The sequence below is a fragment of the Nycticebus coucang genome, chromosome 18, assembly GCF_027406575.1.
Source record: "Nycticebus coucang isolate mNycCou1 chromosome 18, mNycCou1.pri, whole genome shotgun sequence".
In the NCBI taxonomy this organism is placed as follows: domain Eukaryota; kingdom Metazoa; phylum Chordata; class Mammalia; order Primates; family Lorisidae; genus Nycticebus; species Nycticebus coucang.
Window position 1 is genome coordinate 39,182,148 of NC_069797.1, and position 24,186 is coordinate 39,206,333.

At 45.1% G+C, this 24,186-nt stretch overlaps 1 protein-coding gene across 5 annotated transcripts; it reads right to left on the bottom strand.

The window, feature by feature from the left end:
* Positions 1-1,716: 1,716 nt before the first annotated feature.
* Positions 1,717-23,898, bottom strand: DUSP14 (dual specificity phosphatase 14). 5 transcript variants are annotated; one of them, XM_053570283.1, is made up of 4 exons: positions 23,782-23,898; positions 4,806-4,883; positions 3,519-3,557; positions 1,717-3,046 (listed from the first exon to the last, which is right to left on the bottom strand). In XM_053570283.1, the coding sequence occupies exon 4, from the start codon at positions 2,955-2,957 to the stop codon at positions 2,361-2,363; it is 597 nt and encodes a 198-aa protein (XP_053426258.1). In that variant the 5' UTR covers positions 2,958-3,046; positions 3,519-3,557; positions 4,806-4,883; positions 23,782-23,898; the 3' UTR covers positions 1,717-2,360. The 5 variants fall into 5 exon arrangements, with proteins under 5 accessions (XP_053426258.1, XP_053426259.1, XP_053426257.1 ...); XM_053570284.1 differs by lacking the exon at positions 23,782-23,898 and adding an exon at positions 22,062-22,136; XM_053570282.1 differs by lacking the exon at positions 3,519-3,557.
* Positions 23,899-24,186: the final 288 nt, after the last annotated feature.

The following is a 24,186-nucleotide window of genomic DNA, read 5'->3' on the forward strand; positions in this document are numbered from 1 at the left end:
AGTGAGTATAGTGTAAATGGCTAAAAAAAAAGTATTCGTATGTGATGTCTGATTATTCTGTAGCTGTGGGTCCCCAGTGAAATGGGTTGTCTTGTCTTGTATGTGATGTGGAATTTGATCTTATACTTTCAAAGATGGCGTGGTTGTTTTTTGTTTATATTTTAATAAACAATTGCCCTGACATGTTTAGACATTATAAAGCTTAACCTCTAAAATACTTGCAGGGTCTGTTCTGAAACAACTACTTGTTAAACTACACTGACGGTAAAACACAAGTCTAGGAGAATGTCACACTTTTTCTGTTGGTCTGTCTTTGCCAGGTTAGATTTCACATAGATGCACTTAAATGAGTAAGGTGTCAGGCTTCCCAAGTTCTAAGAACACTCTAAGCTACATCCCAATAGTGCTGTTTGCCAGGATTTCTAAAAGGATATTTTCTGGGCAGCGTCTGTGGGATCAAAGGGGTGGGGTGCTGGCCCCATATACTGGAGGTGGCGGGTTCAAACCCAGCCCCTGGCCAAAAAAAAAAAAAAAGGATATTTTCTTTAATTACCAAGAACATGTCACCAGGTATTATCTTACAATAGTACAGTGATTACTTTGGGGCTCTTATTCAGAGACCAACAGACTTCAAAGATGATTTCATACTAAAGAAGCCATAACCTCCCTGGATTATTTTGTGCATTGTTTTTTGATCATATGCTAACATTTGTTGGTTGTTCTCATTTGCTATAGATACTATTAACAGTAGTTCATTTTATTTTTCCTATTTAGACAATAATGATGCATGTTTGTAAGAGTGGGCAAGTGGCATAAAACAAGAAAAGGTGGAAAATCATTGCTACAAACCAGGTAAAATCTGGAAGATAGAATTTGTCTGAAGTAGAACCTCTGTAAGCTGACCACTCAAGGGACTGTAACAAACTGGTCAACACAGGGAGGTGGTCGACATAAGGAACTGGGCCTACTGTAGGATACATACATGTGGTGCATGTCTGGTCTCTGAAAATTGGGACAACTTGAGGAGGTGGTCAACTATGGAGGTTCTACTGGATGTAGCTACTGGCATATTTATGGCTTCCTGCCAAAATAGGCCAAAAAAAATCTAAGAAATAGATGCACTGATAAGTTACAGTCTACCTGACCAATGATGTAAAATAAAGCAGTGCTATGACAATGGTCCTCATTGTCTGGACAGACTTCCAGGCAGCTCTCCTATCTGAAAGTAAGGGGCAATCTGGTAAACACCAGTTGTTTCCCAGGAGTGCAACAGAAAAGAGCTCATTAAACTTCTACCACATCCCTGATGAGTTGTGCTGTCAAATTTATTAGAATCAGCAAACTAGGTGACATTTCCAAAGTTAAACAAAGGAAGCCATTGTTATTTGCTCATAACTTACATTGAGGGTTGGGTTAGGGCATTCCTGCATGTGTTAATAGGCAGAGGCAAACCTTTTGTTAAAAACCAATTCCTTTGAGGGAGGATTCACTGATTTGGTGCACTTCACTTAACAAGAGAAAACAGAAAACAACACCTTTTATCAGAGGGTTTCCATTGTTGTAAATGATACAGCTACCCTTTGCATGAATGAATGTGAAACATGATTCGGCTGAGATGTCTTATTTTAAGTAGTCTTCATAATTGTCACAAGAGCCACATTTTAGCACATTAGATATAGCATCTTTCATCAACATACACCTTGAAATTAGTAAAAATTTTAATTTGTTAAGCAGATATATTTATTAAAATAATGCTAATATCTTGGGCACATTGATTCCAAGAGGGCTTTTGCAGCAGATTTCATTACAATTACTTAACAGCTAAATAATAAAGGTTTATTTATTTAAACTTACAGAGTTACTAAATAATAGACAAGAAAGGAAAGACTAGGGCTAATTCAGTAGAGACTGAAGCTGGTATCAATCTTCCCTAAGCATCTGTTTGGTCAGCAGCCGTGGGCAAAGCTTGTCTCTAAAGGGTTAATCAGGGCCCAAAATAATTTTTGCACTGAGCTCCTGCTGCACCTACCATGGTGGCAGAAGGTATGGGATTCAGAATAGAGCAGAACCAGTTTATTAAACTGTTCAAATTGTTAAAAATGATTAAAAGCCAGTTCAAGATTTTCATAAACACTATTCCAAAATGTTAGTTTTAAAAATGTTACTAGCAATGTATGCAGTCCCCGTAAGTCCCTCCCGCCCCTCCCTATCTCTTAAAATAAACTTGAATACCCAGTGTAAAAAACACTTGAGGGAAAACCAAAAGTCAACCATTTGAGAAGAAAGGTGAAAAGGGGAACAGATGGTGTGTAGCAGATGCTGGCACTGCTTAAGGGCTGCTGATGCAGGCTTTGGTGGCATTAAATCCCCCAGTAAGGCATCAGGTGTCGGGACTCTTTCTCATAAACGTCTGGAACTATGCCATAAGGTGTCTGTACCATTTTAACTGTCGACTTCCCAAAGAGCTGGCGCTCGTAGTCTATCAGCTGCCTCCAGAAGCCCACGTTGGGCCTGATGACAGGCCTCCGGGCTTTCACCCAGTTGTACGCCTCCAACAGGCACACGTTGTGGAATTTCATCAGGTATGCAATGCAGAGAGTGGCTGAGCGGCTCACCCCTGCAGCACAGTGCACCAAGGTGGCCCCATGCTTCCTGCTCACACTGTGGATCTTGTCAGCCACAGTGTCAAAGTACAGTCCAATGGGGGCATGAGGCATGTCAGCCAGAGGCACTTTAACATACTCAAATTGGGGCCAGTTGAAATTGGGGATCTCGATGGTAGCATTAACAATGCAGGTGATGCCCCGAGCCTGAAGGAGGTGCCGATTGGAGGCCACACTGCCTCTGCCCAGGAAGAGCGAGGAGGTGATTTGGGCAATGCCTCCTATGTCTCCCTCGGAAATCATACGAGGGGCCATGAGAGTCCTTGGTAGTGTGCTGTGACCTCTGGAGCTCATGAAGACGCCAGCAATCACACTTGCATCGTTGGGGGCAAGACCAGAGTGTGTTGTTTTCCTCTTCCAAGGAATCCAAAATAATCTTTCTCCTGCAAAATACAGGTATCTGTCAGTACTTTATTATTTTTTATTTATTAATTTTTTTAAAGGCAAGGTCTTGTTCTGTCACCCAGGCTGGGGTGCAATGGTATAATCATAGCTCAGCTCCCTGTAACCTCAAACTCCTGGGCTCAAGCAAGATCCTGCCCCAGCCTCTGGAGTAGCAGTCACATGCCACCACGCCCAGCTTTTGTCAGTACTGTAAATGCTATTGGTTTATCCTAGCCTTCTGTGGTGTTTGTGGAATGGAAGGTAAAACGATTAGAATTATTTGTTATAACAGAGTACATTCTTTCAAGGATATGAACAAATCATTTTCTATCAAGTTAGCAGGAACAGTAGCCTAAGACACCATGTAAAATCAATGTAAAACTCAGCTCTGTAATGATTATCAACACACACACACAAAATACTCATCTATTATCCTGTTTTGGGAAAAGTTAAAGACGGAAACATGCTCACCTGGTTCTGAACAACAATCTTGCAGGAAAATTGCTCTTACTGAAAGGTAAGAATGGGATTCCTTGGTGATCAGGAAGAAATCAGAAATTCTGATCCCCCCAAAGCCATGTCTTTCCCCACACTCTTGTCTACTTCTACAGCCAATGACAACTGTATTCTCCTAAACCTAATTCTAGGTACAGCCATCTTACAAAGGCATGAAAGTGATCTCACCTTAATTTAATGAACTGCCTTTATGAACTAAAAAGAAAATGAATTGGATCACATGCAGAAATGTCAGATCACTTTAGCCTCCTATTATTATTATTTTTTTAAATTAATTTATTTTTTTTTTTTTGCCGTTTTTGGCCAGAGCTGGATTTGAACCCACCACCTCTGGCACATGGGGCCAGTGCCCCACTCCTTTGAGCCACAGGCACGGCCCTAGCCTCCTATTATTTAAAAGCAGCTATTTCCCATCATATCTGTGAGATGTGAACACTTTATTTTTTTCATGTGAATACTTTATTTTTTTGTTTTAATTTCAACTTGCTTGTTCATTCTTCTTCATTTTAAGTACTCTTTTTTGTTGTTCATTTTCTTCTTCCTCTGGTGATGCTCTTTCCATTGCCTCCCCAGTAGCTGGGATTACAGATGCCCACCACAACGTCTGGCTGTTTTTGATGTTACTAGAGATGGGGTCTTACTCTGGCTCACTGCTGCTCATACTGGTTTCGAACCTCTGAGCTCAGGCAATCCACCCACCTTGGCCTCCCACAGCGCTGGGACTACAGGCGTGAGCCACCACGCACAGCCTCATGTGAATACTTTAGAAATCCAATTAGCTTTGGGTAGCTTGTGCTTTGGCATTTCCCAAGAAATAATTCCAGGCAATCTGAAGGCCATGGTTTAAAACTATACTCCCACAAGTTAAAAGAGCACACTTTACCTGACCTGGACTTGGATGTAGCTAAATGATAACTTTATCTTCCTCTGTCTCTTAATTCTAAGCGCCAAGCTGAATCCCCCTGGCTTTCGTTTAATATCTGAAGATCCATACTCTCATTAGTGCAGTGTTTACTATAAAATGTCTATATATGTTAGTAACACTAGAAAAGGACGTTCTTGGTTTCCTGAGATTTTAGACACATCGATTCCTCTCATCACAAAATCACAAATGGTTTACAGTCTGTGCCTAGTGGAAAGTGTGCTCACACGCACCCAGAGCACCATCAGGAAGCCAGAAGTGATTTCAGTCAGACAAAACATCCCCAGGCTCCACAGCCAGCCAGTGCTGGGGCTACTCACTTGCTCAAGAGTCTAGTGTACACGGGAGCCCTCAGTCTGGATCCAGAAAGTCCTGGTTACAATGGATACAAATCAGATCTGCAGAAAGACAGAGACAAGGATATGGCCAATCAGGAAGTTCAGAAGGATTCCTCATGGGTTTTTCTTTACTTTTTTTTTGCAATTCTTGGCCGGGGCTGGGTTTGAACCCGCCACCTCCAGCGTATGGAGCTGATGCCCTATTCCTTTGAGCCATAGGCGCTGTCCTCCTCATGGGTTTTTTTTTTTTTGCAGTTTTTTTGGCTGGGGCTGGGCTTGAACCCGCCACCCCCGGTATATGGGGCCGGTGCCTACTCCGTGAGCCACAGGCACTGCCCTCCTCATGGGCTTTTAATACTAAACCAGGGCTGGGCATGGAGGCTCGTGCCTGTAATCCTTGCACTTGCGAGGCTGCGGCAGATAGATTGCTGAGCTCATGTCAAGACCACCCTGAGCCAGAGCAAGACTCATCTCAAAAATTGCCAGGCATTGTGGCAGGCACCTGTAGTCCCAGCTACTTGGGAGGCTGAGGCAAGAGAATCTCTTGAGCCCAAGAGTTTGAGGGTTGCTGTGAGCTATGACACCACAGCACCCTACCGAGGGCAACAAAGTGAGACTCTGTCTCAAAGAAAAAAAAATAATAAACCTGGTTTGACTGAAATAGATCTATGAAGCAGAAGGTACACTAAATATTTCTGGTGTACATTTAAGAAATGTTCCAGTAAGAACTATAATCAACCTCAAGCCAAGCATGATGGCATGAGCCTGCAATCCTGTAATGGGAGGCTGAGGTGGGAAGACAGCTAGAGCCCAGGAGTTTGAAGGCAGCCTGGACAACACAGCAAGACCCTGTCTCTAAAACAAAACAAAACAAAAACAACAAAAATCAATTTCAGTCTCAGCTTTTCCTTAATGACACATAACCCCACGGTGTAACAAATGTTAAGTATAGTTTTGACAATTACAAAGACAAATCCCCCTTTGAGATGAGGAGATTCAGAGACCATGACATCTGAGTAAAAATGTAAGGTACTGCAGAGTGCTTACTGGGCCATAAAGTCCAACACTGAGCTAGAGTCTCTTCCATGTACATCACAGTCGCCCCAGCAGTGTAAAGCACTAGACCAGACACCACAGTGGGCACAACAGCTACACAAAATGCAGTGAAGGCGAGACAAGCAGCCGTGTGACTGTAATATGATGGAGGAGAGGTTTACCAGGGAAGAAGTCTAAGTCTGCTGCCAGTGCACGTGGCCCTGAGGATGTGGCTACAGGAGAGCAATCTGACATTTTCTTTCATTTTCCTTTTCTATGGTGGCCCTCCTATTTTATTCATTTATGTAATAATATGATGAGCATCATGAACATCATTAAAAATGTGTTTTTCTCCCACCTATTCTCCTGCCTTTCCCAGGTAATCATCACACTTAATTTTTGGTCCAGGCAAGGTGGCTCATGCCTGTAATCACAGCACTAAGAGAAGCTGAGGCAGGAGGATCTCTTGAGCTCAACAAGTTTGAGACTGCAGTAAGCTATGGTTACACCACTTCACTCCAGCCTGGGCAACAAACCAAGACCCTGTCTCTAAAAAAAAATAATAATAATAATTGGGCGGCGCCTGTGGCTCAAGGAGTAGGGCGCCGGTCCCATATGCCTGAGGTGGCAGGTTCAAACCTAGCCCCGGCCAAAAAATAAATAAATAAATAAAATAATTTTTGGCCAGGCATGGTGGGCGCACCCCTGTGATCCTAGCACTCTGGGAGGCTGAGACCGGTGGATTGCTTAGCTCATAAGTTCAAGACCAGGATAAGCAAAAGCGAGACCCTGTTTCTACTAAAAAATAGAAAAACTGAGGTAAGAGGATTGTTTGAGTTCGAGTTGGAGGTTGCTGTGAGCTATGACACCATGGCACTCTACCCAGGGTGACAGTTTGAAACTCCATCTCAAAAAAATAAAAATAAAAAGATATATATATTTTTTGAAACAGAGATTCATTGTCACCCTGGGTAGAGTGCCACAGCAACCTCAAACTCTTGGGCTTGAGCAATCCCCTTGCCTCAGGTTCCCAAGTAGCTGAGACTACAGGCATTCGCCACAATGCCCAGCTACCCTGTTTCCCCGAAAATAAGACATTCTCCGAAAGTAAGACCTACTTACAGGAAAGATAAGACGTCCCCTGAAAATAAGACCTAGCGCATCTTTGGGAACACACCTTAAAATAAGACACTGTCTTATTTTTAGGGAAAACAGAGTAGTTTTTCTGTTTTTAGTAGAGATGGGGTCTCACTCTTACTCAGGCTTCTCTTGAATTCCTGAGCTCAGGCAATCCACCTGTCACAGCCTCCCAGAGCACCAGGATACAAGCATGAGCCACGTTGCCTGGCCCTACATTAGTTTCTTTTTTTTTCTTTTTTCTTATGGAAAGTTTAAAAATAGTTTTAGCATTATAAGGCAATTGTTCTCAAACTTGAGCATGGGTTGGAATCACGCAGAGAGCTTGTTAAACCACATTGCTGGGCCCTCACCCTAGAGTTTCTGATTCAATAGTCCTGTAGTGGGGATTGTGAATTTGCATGTCCAGGTGACGGGTGCTACTGCTGGTCAGGGGACACACTTTGAGAACCAATGCAGAGTTGAATGCTATGGGAACACACCATATAGTCCCCTCCTTCAGGACAGAGGCATGCAGGGCGCTGGTGCTGACAGCTCACAAGTCCCTCCCAGAAATTGCCTGCGTCTGAAGGGAGCTGCCTCACCCAATGTTGCATGCGGGCGGTGCCTGTGGCTCAAGGAGTAGGGCGCGGGTCCCATATGCTAGAGGTGGTGGGTTCAAACCCAGCCCCGGCCAAAAAAACAAACAAACAAACAAACGAAAAAAAAAAAAAACCAATGTTGCATGCCTCTTTTGGAATCCACATCTGATGACTAATTAATGCTGCAGGGGTACAGAGAGGTATACAGGTGACACTCCATCATGAGAAGGAACAAGGGAACAGTCACATAAGGCTCTGTGTGTGTGTGTGTGTGTGTGTGCGCGCGCGCACGCACACTGGATGTAAAATATACACAGGCCAGAAACTTTCCTACAGCACAGCAAAGTCTCCTGCCACTTCCTAGTCTTTGCCTGGCAGAATCCTACTAGTTTACAAAGTGAAGTCACTGTGGTAATAAGCACAAAATTAGGCCTTCAAACTGCTTATTTCAAACTCTCTACAATGTGGAAAATCTGGAAAATGCTAATCAAATTTCCAAGTAGGTTATCCTGTTGCCTGGTTTTTTTTTTTTAACTCATGCTCAAGTAAAAATTATTGTTATTTATTTAAGGAAGACTCAGCCTTGTGTCTGGGAAGCCCCCAGCCCTGCTGAGGCGGGGTGCCAGGCACATTGTGGACCCGGCTTACTTGGCTCACTCTCATTCGTTCGGCAGTGGTAGGGTACTTGGTACTGCAGGGCAAACAGATTGTGAGCCCTCGGGGCAGAATCCAAGTGAGACAGACACGATGCTCCATCCCTGCTGCTGCTAGTCGATCTGCCAGTAAACCTGCTTAAAATGCCAAAGCTGATCCAAAGTTTCAGAAAACACCTCCTGCCAGAGAGCACTCAGAGGGCACAGATACTACACAGATGCTCCTTTGGCATAACACACCTGAACCCCTTCACATACTGGAAAGTGCAAGGTTCAGAAAGGGTGAGATGACTTTGACTTGAGAAGACAAGTAAAACCAGGAAGGGATCCAAGGTATCCAGACTTCTAGCTCAAGACCACACACTGCCTCTCAGCACGACTGTGCAGGGGGGCTGTGTTCTCATCACCTCCTTACAGCACTCTAACACCACCAGCCAGCACCTGCAGTGAACGAAGCGGGTCTTGGATCTGCACTAGAAGAACATGTTCAAATGCTACTAGAAAAGACTGGGCTGCTCCAGTTTCACCTACAACCAGAGCAGGGACTACTGCCGTAGCCTGGTACGCCACTCGGTACACAGAAAGCCTCCCGAAGGCAGCATGACCTCGGCAAGGAGTAGTCCCAGAGTAGGCACAACGAGAAGCCCTACTTTGGTCCAGTTCTAAGATTAGCAGAACCTGATCCTAAAGAATAAAAAACCCCCGGGTATTACATCATAGGTGCGTGCAAATCAACTCAGTAAACGTGTCCTGGGAGATAGGGAGAGGAGATCTGTCAGGAGAGCTTGACCCATATTCGAGGGATCAAAAGGTGCATGGCGCTTTCAGTGAACACACCAGCCCACTGAACGACACTGGTGTCTGGCATGAGGATGACCAGAGAGAATGCAGAAGACTGTGCAGGTCGCTGTCCATGGTGTTCAACTTGGCCTTAACTTGCTCTGCCAGCTGCATTTACTTGTTGGAGAAAAAACTGGCTTTCTGGCCCAGGGATTAGGGGTGGAATGCCACGAAGGAGAGAGAGGAGGAGCTATCCTAAACCCATCCCAGAGAATTTTGTTTTTTTTTTTAAAGGAGCTATAAGGAGCTTGTCAGATGATGCTGTTCTCTTTGAATAATAAGCATCAAGCACTAAATACTAAACAAAGTGCAGAATTAGTATCTTCCCAGTGGGCCTGTAATCTCAATAATGCACAAGCCAATAACAACGGATTGCTCCCTGCGCGGATGAGCCCCTGGGATGCGGGCACAGCCCTGCGGTTAGCACTGGCATCTGCGCCTGCAGCCATGGTGACCACCACACAGAATCGCTACCTGGGCTCATGGCCTATTCTGAGAATCCTAACGCCATGAAGGCCACTTTTCTTCTTTTAAAAATGACGACAACCACTAGAATCAGCATTTACAGAACTGACATTCTATCTAACTCTTATCTGCTGCTTTTTCTTCTCATGTTGAACAAACAGAAAACGGCCACAATGGTTCCAGAGATGACTGTGTAAAATGATCTGACTAAAATATTTTTAGCTTTAGGAATTTCAGAGGGTCAGAGTACATACTGCAGGCCTACAGTGTTACTTTTTTATACTTGAAAAGCTTATATAAGGCCAAGTGTGGTGGCTCACGTCTGCAATCCTAGCACTCCAGGAGGCTGAGGCAGGAAGATTGCTTTTAAGCCCAGGAGTTTCAGGATGCAGTGAGCTACAGTGATGCCACTGCACTCCAGCCTGGCCAACAGAGTGAGATTCTGAATCAAAGGAAGGACAGGAGGGAAGGAGTAAGGAAAATTTACATATTAAAGTAAATGTCCACCTAGTTTTTATTTAAAAACCCTTCAAGTCACTCTTTTTATTTATTTATTTATTTTTATTTATTTTTTTTGGCCGGGGCTGGGTTTGAACCCGCCACCTCCGGCATATGGGACCGGCGCCCTACTCCTTGAGCTACAGGCGCCGCCCTGGAATTGAATTTCTTGAATTTGGTCCTCACCTACCTCATTGCTTAAATTACTTACCACTCACTGACACAACAGTATTTTACTGAGTTCACGTTCTATGTTCAAAACTATGCTAAGTGCTGCTGTGGACAGGTGTAGAATATATCTGCCAGAGATGGCCACAGCAATACTCCCATCCCACGGGGTGTGCTTACAATCTTGACACCCCTGCCATTCAGCAGTAGGGCTGATATCCCTTCTCTTTGAATCTGGAGAAAGCACTGTGACTGCTTCAACCAGAAGAATACAATAGAAATGCTTCTTCTGAGGCTAGATTATACACATGTCTCATACTTCCATCTGGTTCTCTTGGGACCTGCTCTGGGAACCCAGCTGCCATGCTGTGAGGAGGCCCAAATATGGCCAACAGAGCTACCACATGAAGAGGCCATATTTGGATGTCCCAGCCAACAGTCCAGCTGAGGTCCCAGCTGATAGCCCAGATCAACCACTAGGTATGTGAGAAAAGATGTTTCAATCTGATTCTAGCTCCTAGCCATCAAGGTATCCTCGGGCTTTGAATCTCCTAGCTGAGGCCCCAGATATTATGAAGCCAAAACAAGTTGTTCCCACTATGTGAGGTCCAAATTCCTGACCTACAGGATCTTCAGTTATTTTACACCAGTGAGTTTTAGAATTGTTATGCAGCAATGGAAACTATAATAGAGATAGTAAGGTGCAATAGGACATATCCCTGTCCTAGGATTTTTTTTTTTACCTGCACTTAGATTTTATCACCTTAAAAAGATAATACAACCTCCGCACCTGTGGCTCAAGCGACTAAGGTGCCAGCCACATACACCTGAGCTGGTGGGTTTGAATCCAGCCCAGGCCTGCCAAACAACAATGACGGCTGCAACCAAAAAATAGCCGGGCGTTGTAGCAGGTGCCTATAGTCCCAGCTGCTTGGGAGGCTGAGGCAGGAGAGTCGCTTCAGCCCAGGAGTTGGAGGTTGCTGTGAGCTGTGATGCCACAGCACTTTACCCAGGGCAACAGCTTGAGGCTCTGTCTCAAAAAAACAAAAAAAGAAAAGAAAAAAAAAAAAAAAGATAATACAGGCCAGGTGAGGTGGCTCATGCAAGAGGCCAAGGCGGATGGATTGCTTGGGCTCAGGAGTTCTAGACCAGCCTAAGCTAGAGTGACACTCCATCTCTATTTAAAATAGAAAAAACTGGGGTGGCGTGTGTGGCTCAAAGGAGTAGGGTGCTGGCCCCATATAACTGAAGGTGGCGGGTTCAAACCCTGCCCTGGCCCAAAACAGAAAAACTAGCTGGGTGCTATGGTAGGCACCTGTATTCCCAGCTACTCAGGAGTCTGAGGCAAGAGGATCACTTGAGTCCAGGAGTTTTAGGTTGCTGTGAGCTGTGACACCATGGCGCTCTAGCCTGAGGCAACAAAGACTCTGTCTCAAAAAAAGGAGGTGGGGGCTCAGTGCCTGTAGCTCAGCGGCTAAGGCACCAGCCATATATACCGGAGCTGGTGGGTATGAATCCAGCCCAGGCCTGCCAAACAACAATGACAACTACAACCAAAAATTAGCAGGGCATTGTGGCGGGTGCCTGTAGACCCAGCTACTTGGGAGGCTGAGGCAAGAGAATCACTTAAGCCCAAGAATTTGAGGTTGCTATGAGCTATGATGTCACAACACTCTACCGAGGGTGACAGCTTGAGAAAAAAAGGTAATACGAGTCACATGTATAAAAACCACTGAATTAACAATAAGAGATAGACTAACAAAAAGTGAAACAAATGAGTAGTGCAAACTGGATACTGTAGCACTGGAAAGAGAAGGCACAGGATCTAAGCAAATATACATAAAAACATCCAAGATGGGGTGGTGCCTATGGCTCAGTGAGTAGGGCGCCCGCCCCATATGCCGAGGGTGGCGGGTTCAAACCCAGCCCCGGCCAAACTGCAACAAAAAAAAAAAATAGCCGGGCGTTGTGGCGGGCGCCTGTAGTCCCAGCTGCTCGGGAGGCTGAGGCAAGAGAATCGCGTAAGCCCAAGAGTTGGAGGTTGCTGTGAGCCGTGTGACGCCACAGCACTCTACCTGAGGGCGGTACAGTGAGACTCTGTCTCTACAAAAAAAAACAAAAAAACATCCAAGATGCTCACCAGGCACAGTGGCTCACCCCTATAATCCTTGCACTCTGGTAGCCAGAGATGACCACTTGAGGTCAGGCGTTTGAGACCACCCTGAGCAAGAGCGAGACACCCCCACAGACACTTAAAACAGAAAAACTATAGCCGGGCGTTGTGGCGGGCGCCTGTAGTCCCAGCTACTCGGGAGGGTGAGAAAGGAGAATCGCCTAGGCCCAGGAGTTGGAGGTTGCTGTGAGCTGTGTGACGCCACGGCACCCTACCGAGGGCGATAAAGTGAAACTCTGTCTCTAAAAAAAAAAAAACAAAACAGAAAAACTAACCCAATGTGGTGGCACATGCCTGTAGTCCCAGCTACTCAAGAGGCTGAGGTAGAAGGATCACTTGAGCCCAGGAATTTGAGGTTCCTGTGAGCGAGGCTGAGGCCACAGAAGGCACTCTATCTAGGACTTGCTGACAAAGCAAGGTCTCCACAAAACAAAACAAAAAACAAAAAAAAAAAACAGGCAAGGTTCTGAAAACACTGAATTGTTTCTGTGGGAGGTATCTTTTTTTTTTTTTTTTTTCAAGACAGAGTCTCATTTTGTTGCCCTTGTTAGAGTGCTGTAGTGTCACAGCTCACAGTAACCTCAAACTCTTGGGCTCAAGTGATCCTCCTGCTTCAGCCTCCCAAGTAGCTGGGACTACAGGTACCTGCCAGAACGCCTGGCTATTTTTAGAGACGTGGGTCTCACTCTTGCTGGGACTGGTCTGGAACTCCTGAACTCAGGCAATCCGCCCACCTCAGCCTCCCAGAATACTACGATTACATATGCCTGATCTGCGAGGTGTCTTATACAGATTGGACTATCATGTTTTTTTCTCCAACCCATTCAGAATATGCTGCCATTCTTTTCTTTCAAGAATGCCCTTATTTTTAGATTCTGAATGAAGACTACAAGCCCTTTTCTAGAAGCCCCTTGATATTCAACCAGTATGACTCAAAGCCCAGCAGCATCAAAACCACCTTCAGGCTTGATAAACATGCAGAATGTTGGCTCGATGCCTGTGGCTCAAGCGGCTACGGCTCCAGTTACATACAACTGAGGTGGCAGGTTCGAATCCAGCCCAGGCCCACCAAACAACAATGACGGCTATAACCAAAAAATAGCCAGGCATTGTGGTGGGCGTCTGTAGTCCCAGCTACTTGGGAGGCAAAGGCAAGAGAATCTCCTGAGCCCAACTCTTCCTTAAGGAGTTGGAGGTTGCTGTGAGCTGTGATGCCATAGCACTCTACCCAGGGCGACAGCTTGAGGCTCTGTCTCAAAAAAAAAAAAAAAAAATGCAGAATGTCAAGGTCCTATTCTAAGACCTATAGAATCAGATTCTGCCATTTAGCAGCATCCCAGGTGATCAATATACAAATTTAAAAAAAACACAAGTGTGTTAGCTTGGAGCCTGTGGCACAGTGGTTACAGCGCCAGCCACATACACTGAGGCTGGCAGGTTCGAATCCGGCCCGGCCAGCTAAACAACGACGACTGCTATAAAAAAAATAGTTGGGTCTTGTGGCAGGTGCCTGTTTAGTCCCAGCTACTTGGGAGGCTGAGGCAAGAGAATTGTTTAAGCCCAAGAATTGGAGGTTGCTGTGAGCTGTGATGCCACAGGTCACTACCAAGGGCGACAAAGTGAGACTCTGTCTCAAAAAAAAAAAAAAAAAAAAACCATAAGTGTGCACCTATAGTCCCAGCTACTTGGGAAGCTGAGGCAGGAGGATCACTTGAACCCAGAGTTAGAGGTTCCAGTAAGCTATGATGGTGCTGCTGTGCTCTAAACTGGGTGATGGAATAAGATCCCATCTCTAAAAATTAATTTAAAAAAATTTAAAGTGTGGAGAAGTGCTGCTCTCTTTAATCTGCCCCATTCTGTCCTACTGGGCTTGCTAAAACAAACTCAAGGGCCTATCCTGTTCAAGCAGTGTGAGCATGCTCAGCCTATCATGGTCAGTTTCATTCTTCTGTTGCAGTTCCCAGATGGGGAATCAAGGGTAAATGGAGCTTAAGAGGCTTTCACAGACTCTACATAGAAAATTAATAACCCCACTGGGACTAGAACTCTCCTTCCATAAATTGTCTATTTGTTGATTAGTTATACAATCTGACCACAACAAATCAACCCATCCAAAGACTACCAAAACATACATTTCACTGGGGGAAAAAAATAATAGCTACAAGGAGAAAGGAATTCAGAAACATAAGATCAGGCTGATTGTGCTTTATATCTATAATCTGGATAATAATCTCTAAAAATCCTAAACCATTAGTGGTATAAGATAGTCTTTGGGTGTGAAAAACCCGAACCAAGAAAATGCTTCCCGAAGTCCACAATAACCCTTAGACCTGTTTGGTGATAAATGGAAACTAGTTTGAGCAATAGCCTATATAAATAGTATTTTAAAATCTTCTAGGAGTAAGTGGTAAAAATTAAATGTGAATTATAGATGCTTAGGTGATAAACTCTGATTTAGATAAATCAGAATATCATAGGCAGAATACTTAAAACACACACACTCCCCAGCAATAAAACCTAAGTAGGTTATGAGTTTGCCTCAAAATTGCCAAAGTCACTACTTGCCCTCTTAGAAAATGCAGGTCTTTTCATAAAATCTCAGAAAATGCAGGTCTTTTCATAAATACCTCATTCCTTAGAAGTTCATTATTACTTTAAGTAAAACAAAGAATTTATAAATTAGAATGCAGACTCTTAGGCCCCACGCTAGGCCCGATTCATCAGAATTTCTGCAGGTGAAGGACTGGACATTAATGTTTCTAGCAAATAGTATTTCTAAAAATATTAATATTAAGCTGATATTGTTGAAAAGATAAATATTATATATTGTAATTTCTAGGAGGATAAATAGAATAAGAAACTCAATAATTGTAATTTACTTTTTTTTTTGTAGAGACAGAGTCTCACTGCACCGCCCTCGGGTAGAGTGCCGTGGCGTCACACGGCTCACAGCAACCTCTAACTCTTGGGCTTACGCGATTCTCTTGCCTCAGCCTCCCGAGCAGCTGGGACTACAGGCGCCCGCCACAACACCCGGCTATTTTTTTGTTGCAGTTTGGCTGGGGCTGGGTTTGAACCCGCCACCCTCGGCATATGGGGCCGGCGCCCTACTCACTGAGCCACAGGCGCCGCCCTGTAATTTACTCTTTTAAAAGATTATTTTTAGGGTGGTGCCTATGGCTCAAAGGAATAGCGCGCTGGCCCCATATGCCAGAGGTGGCAGGTTCAAAACCAGCCCAGGCCAAAAATTGCACACACACACACAAAAAAAGATTATTTGTAGGCTCGGCACCCATAACACCGTGGTTACGGCACCAGCCACATACACCGAAGCCGCCAGCCTCGGGTGGGGCCCGCTAAAAACAACAATGACAACTGCAACAAAAAATAGCCGGGCGTTGTGGTAGATGCCTGTTGTCCTAGCTACTTGGGAAGCTAAGACAGGAGAACCACGTAAGCCCAAGTGTTTGAGGTTGCTGTGAGCTGTGACACCAAAGTACTCTACCCAAGGTGACATAGTGAGACTCTGTCTCAAAAAAAAAAAAAAAAAAAAAAAGATTATTTTCAAACAAAATAATACAGCAGTCAGGAGAGGGGTAGGGTCTTGGTGTGTGCCACACCTTTTGGGGGCAAGACACAATTGTAAGAGGGACTTTATCTAACAAATGCAATTAGTGTAACCTGGTTTCTTGTACCCTCAATGAATCCCCAACAACAACAATAATAATAATAATAGTACAGCAGTCATTCGGCTGTATGTACAAATAATCCAGCACAAAAAGTTCCATTTCATTTCCATTTTGGATCATCTTTGGCTGAAAGTTTGCACCAAGTAACTGAAGCTCTATAAAATAGAACACACTGCATACTTGTCTGACGTGTGTTAACAAGAAATATGTGAAATGGTGTACAACCTTTAATCATGAAAGAGTTCTGTCCCCTAAACACAGAGCATACGTGACAGTACAAAATAAAGGCTAGTACATTGTTTCTGTGTCTTTTTGACATTCCTCGAAAATGCAGTTTGTAGGACTCAAGGCACATCATTAAAAAAATGCACTGTTGGGGCAGCACCTCTGGCTCAGTGAGTAGGGCGCCGGCCCCATATGCCGAGGTTGATGGGTTCAAACCCAGCCCCGGCCAAACTGCAACAAAAAAATAGCCAGGTGTTGTGGCAGGTGCCTGCAGTCCCAGCTACTTGGGAGGCTGAGGCAAGAGAATCGCCTAAACTCAGGTGTTGGAGGTTGCTGTGAGCTGTGATGCCACAGCACTCTACCGAGAGTGACAAAGTGAGACTGTCACTTTTTTTTTGTCTCTACAAAAAAAAAAAAAAAAATTGCACTGTTTCGGGCGGCACCTGTGGCTCAAAGGAGTGGAGCACTGGCCCCATATGCCAGAGGTGGCAGGTTCAAATCCAGCCCTGGCCAAAAACTGCAAAAAAAAAAATGCACTGTTTAACTTTAGGTATTAAATAAAGTGAGTTGAAAGGAAATCTATCAAATTCACAAGAGTGGTTGTCTCCATGGGGAAGGAGAATGGACCCCAGGAAGCTATGACTTATAATGCTTACTTTTGTATATAAAAGACAAGACCGATTAAATAAGTATGATCAGTGATTTTGAGTGGTTAAGTTATGGTTGTGGTTAATTTGCTCTCTGTAATCTTCTGTATGATTTCAATTTCTAAAAGTAAAAAAAAAAAAACTTTAATAGAAGAAAATGAACTACAACAACTAGCCTTCAGTCCAAGCCCCCTCTCTAAGCCTCTGGCCTTCGCCTGCCAGAATAACAAGTCTGTTTGGTGAGAGAAGTCAGCAAAGATACCAGTGTGGTGCAAGGGCTAAATTAGCAAAATTCTTTTTTCATTTGTTTGGGGTTTTTTGAGAGAATCTTATTATGTTGCCCTCAGTAGAGTGCCATAGCGTCACAGCTCACAGCAATCTCAAACTCTTGGGCTTAAGCAATTCTCTTGCCTCAGCCTCCCAAGTAGCTGGGACTACAGACGTCCGCCATAACGCCTGGCTATTTTGGCTATTTTTTTATTGTAGCTGTCATTGTTGTTTGGCAGGCCCGGGCTGGGCCATTGCCCTAGCCACTGAGCTATTGGCAATGAGCCTTGTTGTTTTTTTCTTTTTTTTACTGGGGGTGGGTTTGAACCCACCACCGCCACCTCCAGCATATGAGGCCGGCGCCCTACTCCTTGAGCCACTGGTGCCGCCCACCTTGTTGTTTTTTTGAGACAGAGTCTCACTCTGTCACCCAGGCTGGAGCAACCTGACAGCAGCCTCAAATTCTTGGGCTAAAGCAATCCTCCTGCCTCGGCCTCCTGAGTAGCTGAGACTATTGGTGCCTGCCACTACACCGAGCTAATTTTTCTAATGTTAGTAGAGATAGGGTCTGGTTCTTGCTGAGGCTGGTGGCAATCTCAGTGGATCCTCTCACCTCAGCCTCCCAGAGAGCTAGGATTACAGGTGTGAGCCACCGCACCCAGCCTAAATTAGCAAAACTTAATTTTAAATCTTGACTTCTAATTTGTACGTAACCTGGATGCTGACAGTACATTCCCAGATTTTATTTTCACCAGCGCTTCCTTAAAACTTCAAGCAAATTCACCTCCTGGTTACTGTCTTCCAGGAGCAGCAGACGGGTACTTCCCAGGCTCTCTCTGCCACACAAGGCGTGCTCTTGTTAAAGATGTTTCACATGTACCCACAACCTCAAAGACCTAAGGAGTCAAAAGACCTGCTACGGGGCACAGATTCATAAACTAGGGACAAAAGCAGAAATAAGCCCAGCAGTTGCATATGAATTTGAAAAGAGACCTCAAGATGGCAGGAGGCATGGAAAAGCTGACCAAACTGGACCTGCAGCCGCTCTCTGTCCATGTAAGATCCAGAAAGGGCAGTGCCAAGGTGAGCTAGGTGGGCTACACAGACAAGGCGTGGGCCTCAGGCGCAGGCTCCTCACCCTGCCTCCCGTTGCCGGTGCCCCTGCAACAGGTGGGAAATGGAGTTCCTCTGAACGCTGCCCATTGGAAGGGCAATGGGATGTCAAAGAATGCCAAAAGGATTCTCCCTGACATCGTTCAGATTTAAGAGGTTCTGACACTACTCTTCTGTCCTCTCCTGTGAGTGCCTTTTCCTGAAAATTTCTAATTTATATACATGTGGTTTCTAAAATGATTATTTTAGAGACTCTGAAAAAAAATCTTTACTAAAATAAGCAAAAAGCACTTGTAACTTATGTAAATAAAGATTGAAAGAAATTTAGTCATTTTCCAAGATGTCTTACAGGAGAAATAAAAACATACTACAAATCTCACCTTCTGTGGTCTAGGGTTCTCCCATCATCCCTCCAGCTAAGAAAAAGGACCCCCTAAGGGTATTTTGTAAACTCAAAGAATTGCAGAACTTTCTGCACGAAGGACAGAAACAGACTATAAGCACATAATACTAGGCATACAGTAAGTACTCAACACTTGAATTTAATAACTGTCCTCAGGAGACTTCCCCTACCCCCTCACCCCCTCCCTCTCTCTTTCACACACACACATGTAAACACACACACACACACACACACATCCCTAGCTAGCCTGAAATCCAGCTGGCAAAACCAAACATGGGTAATCAAAGTTAACCTGGCAATTGTCTGTTCAGAGGCAGGAATTCTATCAAACCCAGCTGTAGGCCAGGGAGTGTCTGTAGTCCCAGCAACTCGGGAGGCTGAAGAGGCAGGATCACCTGAGCCCAAGATTGGCCTGGGCAACATAGTGAGAACTTGTCTCTTTAAAACAAACAAAAATCCCAGCTCTAATTTACCTCTACTTTTGCATACAAGGAAGATTTGGGGGAAAATACTTTTTAAAGTTGCAAAAGAGTAATTTATTAGGTAGCAAAGAGGCTGTGGTTACTTTGGAATTGCCAAGGCAGTAGGAGCCAGGGTCTGTGCTCAGAGCCTCTGAGGGGATACAAACGCACACAGCGTGTGACGCCACTCTCAGAGGGCACGTTCCTAAGAGGGCTGCACTCCTGTACACATCACGCACTGACTGCCCTATGAGTTTAAGGCCGAGCATAATGCAAGCATTCATCAGAGGGAGGATTCACTCAAGAACTATAAAAGACGTCTAGGTATTAGATATTTTTATTTTTAGTATTCCTTTTTGCATATTTAATTTTCCTACAATTTCTCATCTGTTAATGAAAAAAAAAATGATCCATACAAGAATTCTACATTAGGTATTTGTCAACCAAAACCAGTGAAAAGACCATTTCTGGTGTTTGGGTGGTTTGTTAGTCCAAACCAGATAACTAAAATAAATGAGAATATAAATACGCTGGTACCAGATGGGCCAGGGATGAGATTACCTAGATGACATTTATTCATTTCGTTGAAGAAATATCCAAGCATATAAACATCAAATGCAGATTATAAATTCAAGGCTGACACCACTGAAGGAATGTAAATTGATATAACCACTTTGAAAAACAGGCGTCACCTAGTCAAGCTGAAGTTATGCACACCTGAACAAGGACTGTTCAAAATCACTCCAGACTAGAAACAACCCAGATGTCCATCAACAGTACATGGATAATCTATGATATATTCATATAAAAATGAACTGCAGTCACAGGCAACATGGATGAACTTTTAAAAATGGCATGCTGCAGCAATTTAAACAAATTATATGTGTGTGTGTATACAAATATGATGCCAGCCAAAACAAAACTATGTTGTTTAGAGATTTCTATTTAAGGAGTAAAAATTCTAGAAAAGGAAGGAAGTGATTTCCATAAAAGTGGTTTCTGGCTAGGTTACCTCTGGGGGAGGAGGAGAGGTTGTCGTTGGGAAAAAGTAGGGGAAGGTAGCTTCTTAGCCTACAAGATGGTTATACTTGTGTTTTCTTTAAAATACAGTAGAACCTCCGCAACAGTTGACCCCCTCCCTATTTTGACCACCTCCTTAAGTTGACCTACTTTTCATTACCCAGACACGGACCACATGTGGGTATCAGTACAGGAGACCTAGTTCCTTATATTGATTCCTTACAGTTCTTTGGGTGGTCAATTTACAGAGGTTCTACTGCAGTTCATCAAGTTATCTGTTTGTTTTATTATATTTTTCCCGCATGTTATAATTCACAATTTAAAAGGTTAAATAAATACAATGTTGATTTCCAAGAATTCAGAACCATTACAATTCTGGCCAGTCCTCTCTGAATGTCACTATTAGCCTGTCAGTTTCATAAAGGTCAGGGACAGACCTTATTTGTCTTTGTCCCCAGCATTCATCATAGTACCTTTACGATAGTAAAAGTCCACAGTAAATGTCTGCTATATAAATCCATCAAGGCCTGCCATGAATTCTGTTTTAACTCAAGCATTTCCTTGAATTACTGATTTGAACTGTGCCCACATTAACATTCTCCCTTCCCTTCTTTGTATTCATCCCGGTGAAGCTTTCATCATTAATAAAGCTACCACCTTAAATGTTAGCAGTGTAAGTTTATACTTAGGTCTTAGTTGCTTTAGCAACTCTCCCTGCCTTGCTCTCCCTTTGTTGCTTCATTATAAGAAAGACAAAACACTTGCAAGCCTAGATTTTTTTTTTTTCCAGTTTTTGGCCAGGGCCAGGTTTAAACCCCCCACCTCTGGTATGTGTGGCTGGCACCCTACTCCTTGAGCCACAGGCACCACCCAGATTTTTTTTTAATAGCGAAGTTTTCTTCTGTACCTAGGAGTAAATCTCAGTATAATGATTCAACTACTCTGAAGTTGTTTAAGGGATCATTTGCCTGTTGCCCTTAGAAATACCACCATGCTGGGCGGCGCCTGTGGCTCAGTGAGTAGGGCGCCAGCCCCATATGCCGAGGGTGGCGGGTTCAAACCCAGCCCCGGCCAAACTGCAACCAAAAAATAGCCGGGCATTGTGGCGGGCGCCTGTAGTCCCAGCCACTCGGGAGGCTGAGGCAGGAGAATCACCTAAGCCCAGGAGTTGGAGGTTGCTGTGAGCCGTGTGACGCCACGGCACTCTACCGAGGGCAATAAAGTGAAACTCTGTCTCTACCAAAAAAAAAAAAAAAAGAAATACCACCATGCTATTAGGATTAATAAAACTTTACCATCAGTTATCCTTAAAAGCATGCTACGGGCAGCACCTGTGGCTCAAAGGGGTAGGGCACCGGCCCCATATGCCGGAGGTGGTGGGTTCAAACCCAGCCCCGGCCAAAAACTGGAAAAAAAAAAAAAAAAAAAAAAGCATGCTACCTGTTCTGGATTGAAGTCAAATCTCTATGAGCAAAACCAGCAGATTTTAAAATAATTTCAGTTAAAAAATCACTTTGTACAAAAAGACATTTATGAAAATGCTTAGAAAAGTCTAAAAGGATACACACAAACCGATAAAGATACAGCAGTTACTTTTGAGAAAAATACCTGAAAGAAGGCTTTCACCTTATTAGTGAAGTTTAAATTTTTTACACAGAGAATGATAATGTATTTCTCGAAACACTGGGAAAAAGCATTTTTAATCAACCTTGCCTTAAACAAAATCCTAATTGTAATCTCACCAAACAGATCCCTGTCAAGTCTGTCTTTTTAAAATGCTAAAGTTTTAAAGAATTTTCTGAACTTTTATGACATGAATATACATTTATGCTATACTATTAAGGAATATTACAGAAGTCATACCTGCAGTCAACCAATATGAAAGATTCCAGTCAAAAACAGCATAGACACATTCAACACTGATGTTAAAAAGACTTGAAGAAAACTGTCTCCAGTTTTATGGGGGAAAGCCAAAAATATCAGGCAACTACCTCTCCTCCCCCAAGCGTCAGAAGATGAGTCAGAGCTGGAGGCAGGAATAGGGCCCATGTGTCAAGCCGCCTGTGCAGAGCTCCTTCCTACCTCCACCCGGCAACTCTCTTCCCTCACCCAGGCAGGGGTCTCTGTCCCAGCCTGTCCCTGATGGGGTGTTTCTGGCAAAGAGGAGGTGGTTATTCATCCCGGGGGTGCTTCATTTCCTGTGTTTCTCAAAAGAACTGAGACTGGGGACCTTTATGAGTCTACAACAGGTAACAATAACCAAACTGCAGCTCAAGGGAGTGGACCTTCCAGAGTCCAGACAAGCTCACACAACTTTGCAAAGACTATAGCACCTCTGTCCCTTCCCCTCATATTAAAGACCAGGGAGGAAATAAACAGAGAAGTTGTTAAGAAGTCACTTAATTTCATGGCAAAGATGAGTCCCAGGCATGGAGCTTCTGTCGGTTTAAACACCTTGACACTCACACTAGAAAATAAATTGTTTTCCTTGGGGCCACAGTGTTTTATTAGGCCAAGACAGGTCAAGAGACCTGTGAATTATATACGCTTCACAAGGCTCTGGCCTCAAAACTAGCATATAAGTTAAATATAACGCACATGGCAGTTAACGTGTTAATGTTAATTGATCTGTACAATCTCACGGAGGACAGTCCAACATTCCACTATAGTTCTGAGTGGCCTTAAGCAGTAGGAATTCCAGGAAACACTGGGTTAAACTTCTTGGTCCATATTCCTTTAAAGGTAATAACAGCTAACGAGTTAACACAAGCTAAATGCCCCAGGTCCTCCTGGATGGAAAGTACAAGGTGTTTTTTAAAAAAAAATCCTTACACAGTAAAACTGCATTAGTAAGTCACTCCTTCCCTTGCCTCTGGGATGCCCAGTTACCATAACACTGGCTGGTACCACTGGCAACATCCACCTAAATAAAATGTAGTTATACAATCCACTTAAAGCGGCTACCGCACGCCACTCCCTTCACACACAACAACTCAACTTCGCTCTGGAGCAAGGGTACTTAGGAGATATAAAAAGACATCTTAGCACTGTGTACACTAATCTACTGCCGCAGAGAAAGCCTCAAGTTGAATACTTGGCATCGCTGAAAAGTCAAGTTGCTTCCACCAATGCACCAGAAACGTTTGCAAGAAGCAAAAAACCGCCGTCGGCTCTAGAGCGGTGGCTGTGGACAACGGGGTGCGGAGGCCATGGCGGGACGGAGAGCAGAGGGGTCAGGAAGGCGCAGGGGCGAGGAGCAGCCGAGGATGCTCGCCGCCGAGCGCGGAGGGCCGGGGTCCCGGAGGGCGCAGCAGCGGGCGCTCGCCGCGGGTCAGCGAGGCGGGGCGGGGACGAGAAGGCGCTGCGGAGGGCCCGGCGCCTCCTCCCCCGCCGCCCGGGCAAGGCGACAACAGCCGGGGAGCAGGTGGGAGCGACAGTACGAAGTTTCCAGAGACGAGGGGCCGCGCGGGCCTGCAGACCCCCCAGCGCCCGGGGACCCTAGTCGCGCGCACTCCCGCCCCACCACATCCCTATCCCCCGCCCCGCCTCCTCCCTGCCCCCTCGCCGCCTGCGGGCCCCCTACCGGCGCAGCGGTCCCAGCCCGGGCTCCGTCCTCCTGCGCGGCTCGCGGCTTCTGCGGGCCGGGCGCCGCGCGCCCCTCCTTCTCCCCTCCGCCCGCGCCCGGGGCGGGCCACGCGCACGCTCCCTGCGCCCCGCCGCCTTCTCCCGGAGGGAGGCGCTCCGGGGGGAGGGGTCAGGCCGCGGGGGACGCGCGGGCACCCGGCGGCGCGCCTGCGCGCTGGGGCTACGCGCGGTGTGGTGCGGCCCCAGCGCGCCCCAGGACCCTGCGACAGCGGCTGCTCTCGGTGCTCCTCCGCTCAGGGGCCCCCGTGGTCTCTCCACCTGTCACACGCATGTACGACCCCCGCCTCCCCACATCATTGTCCACCCACAAGCTGGACTGAGGCGGGGGTGCAGGGGTGGCGTA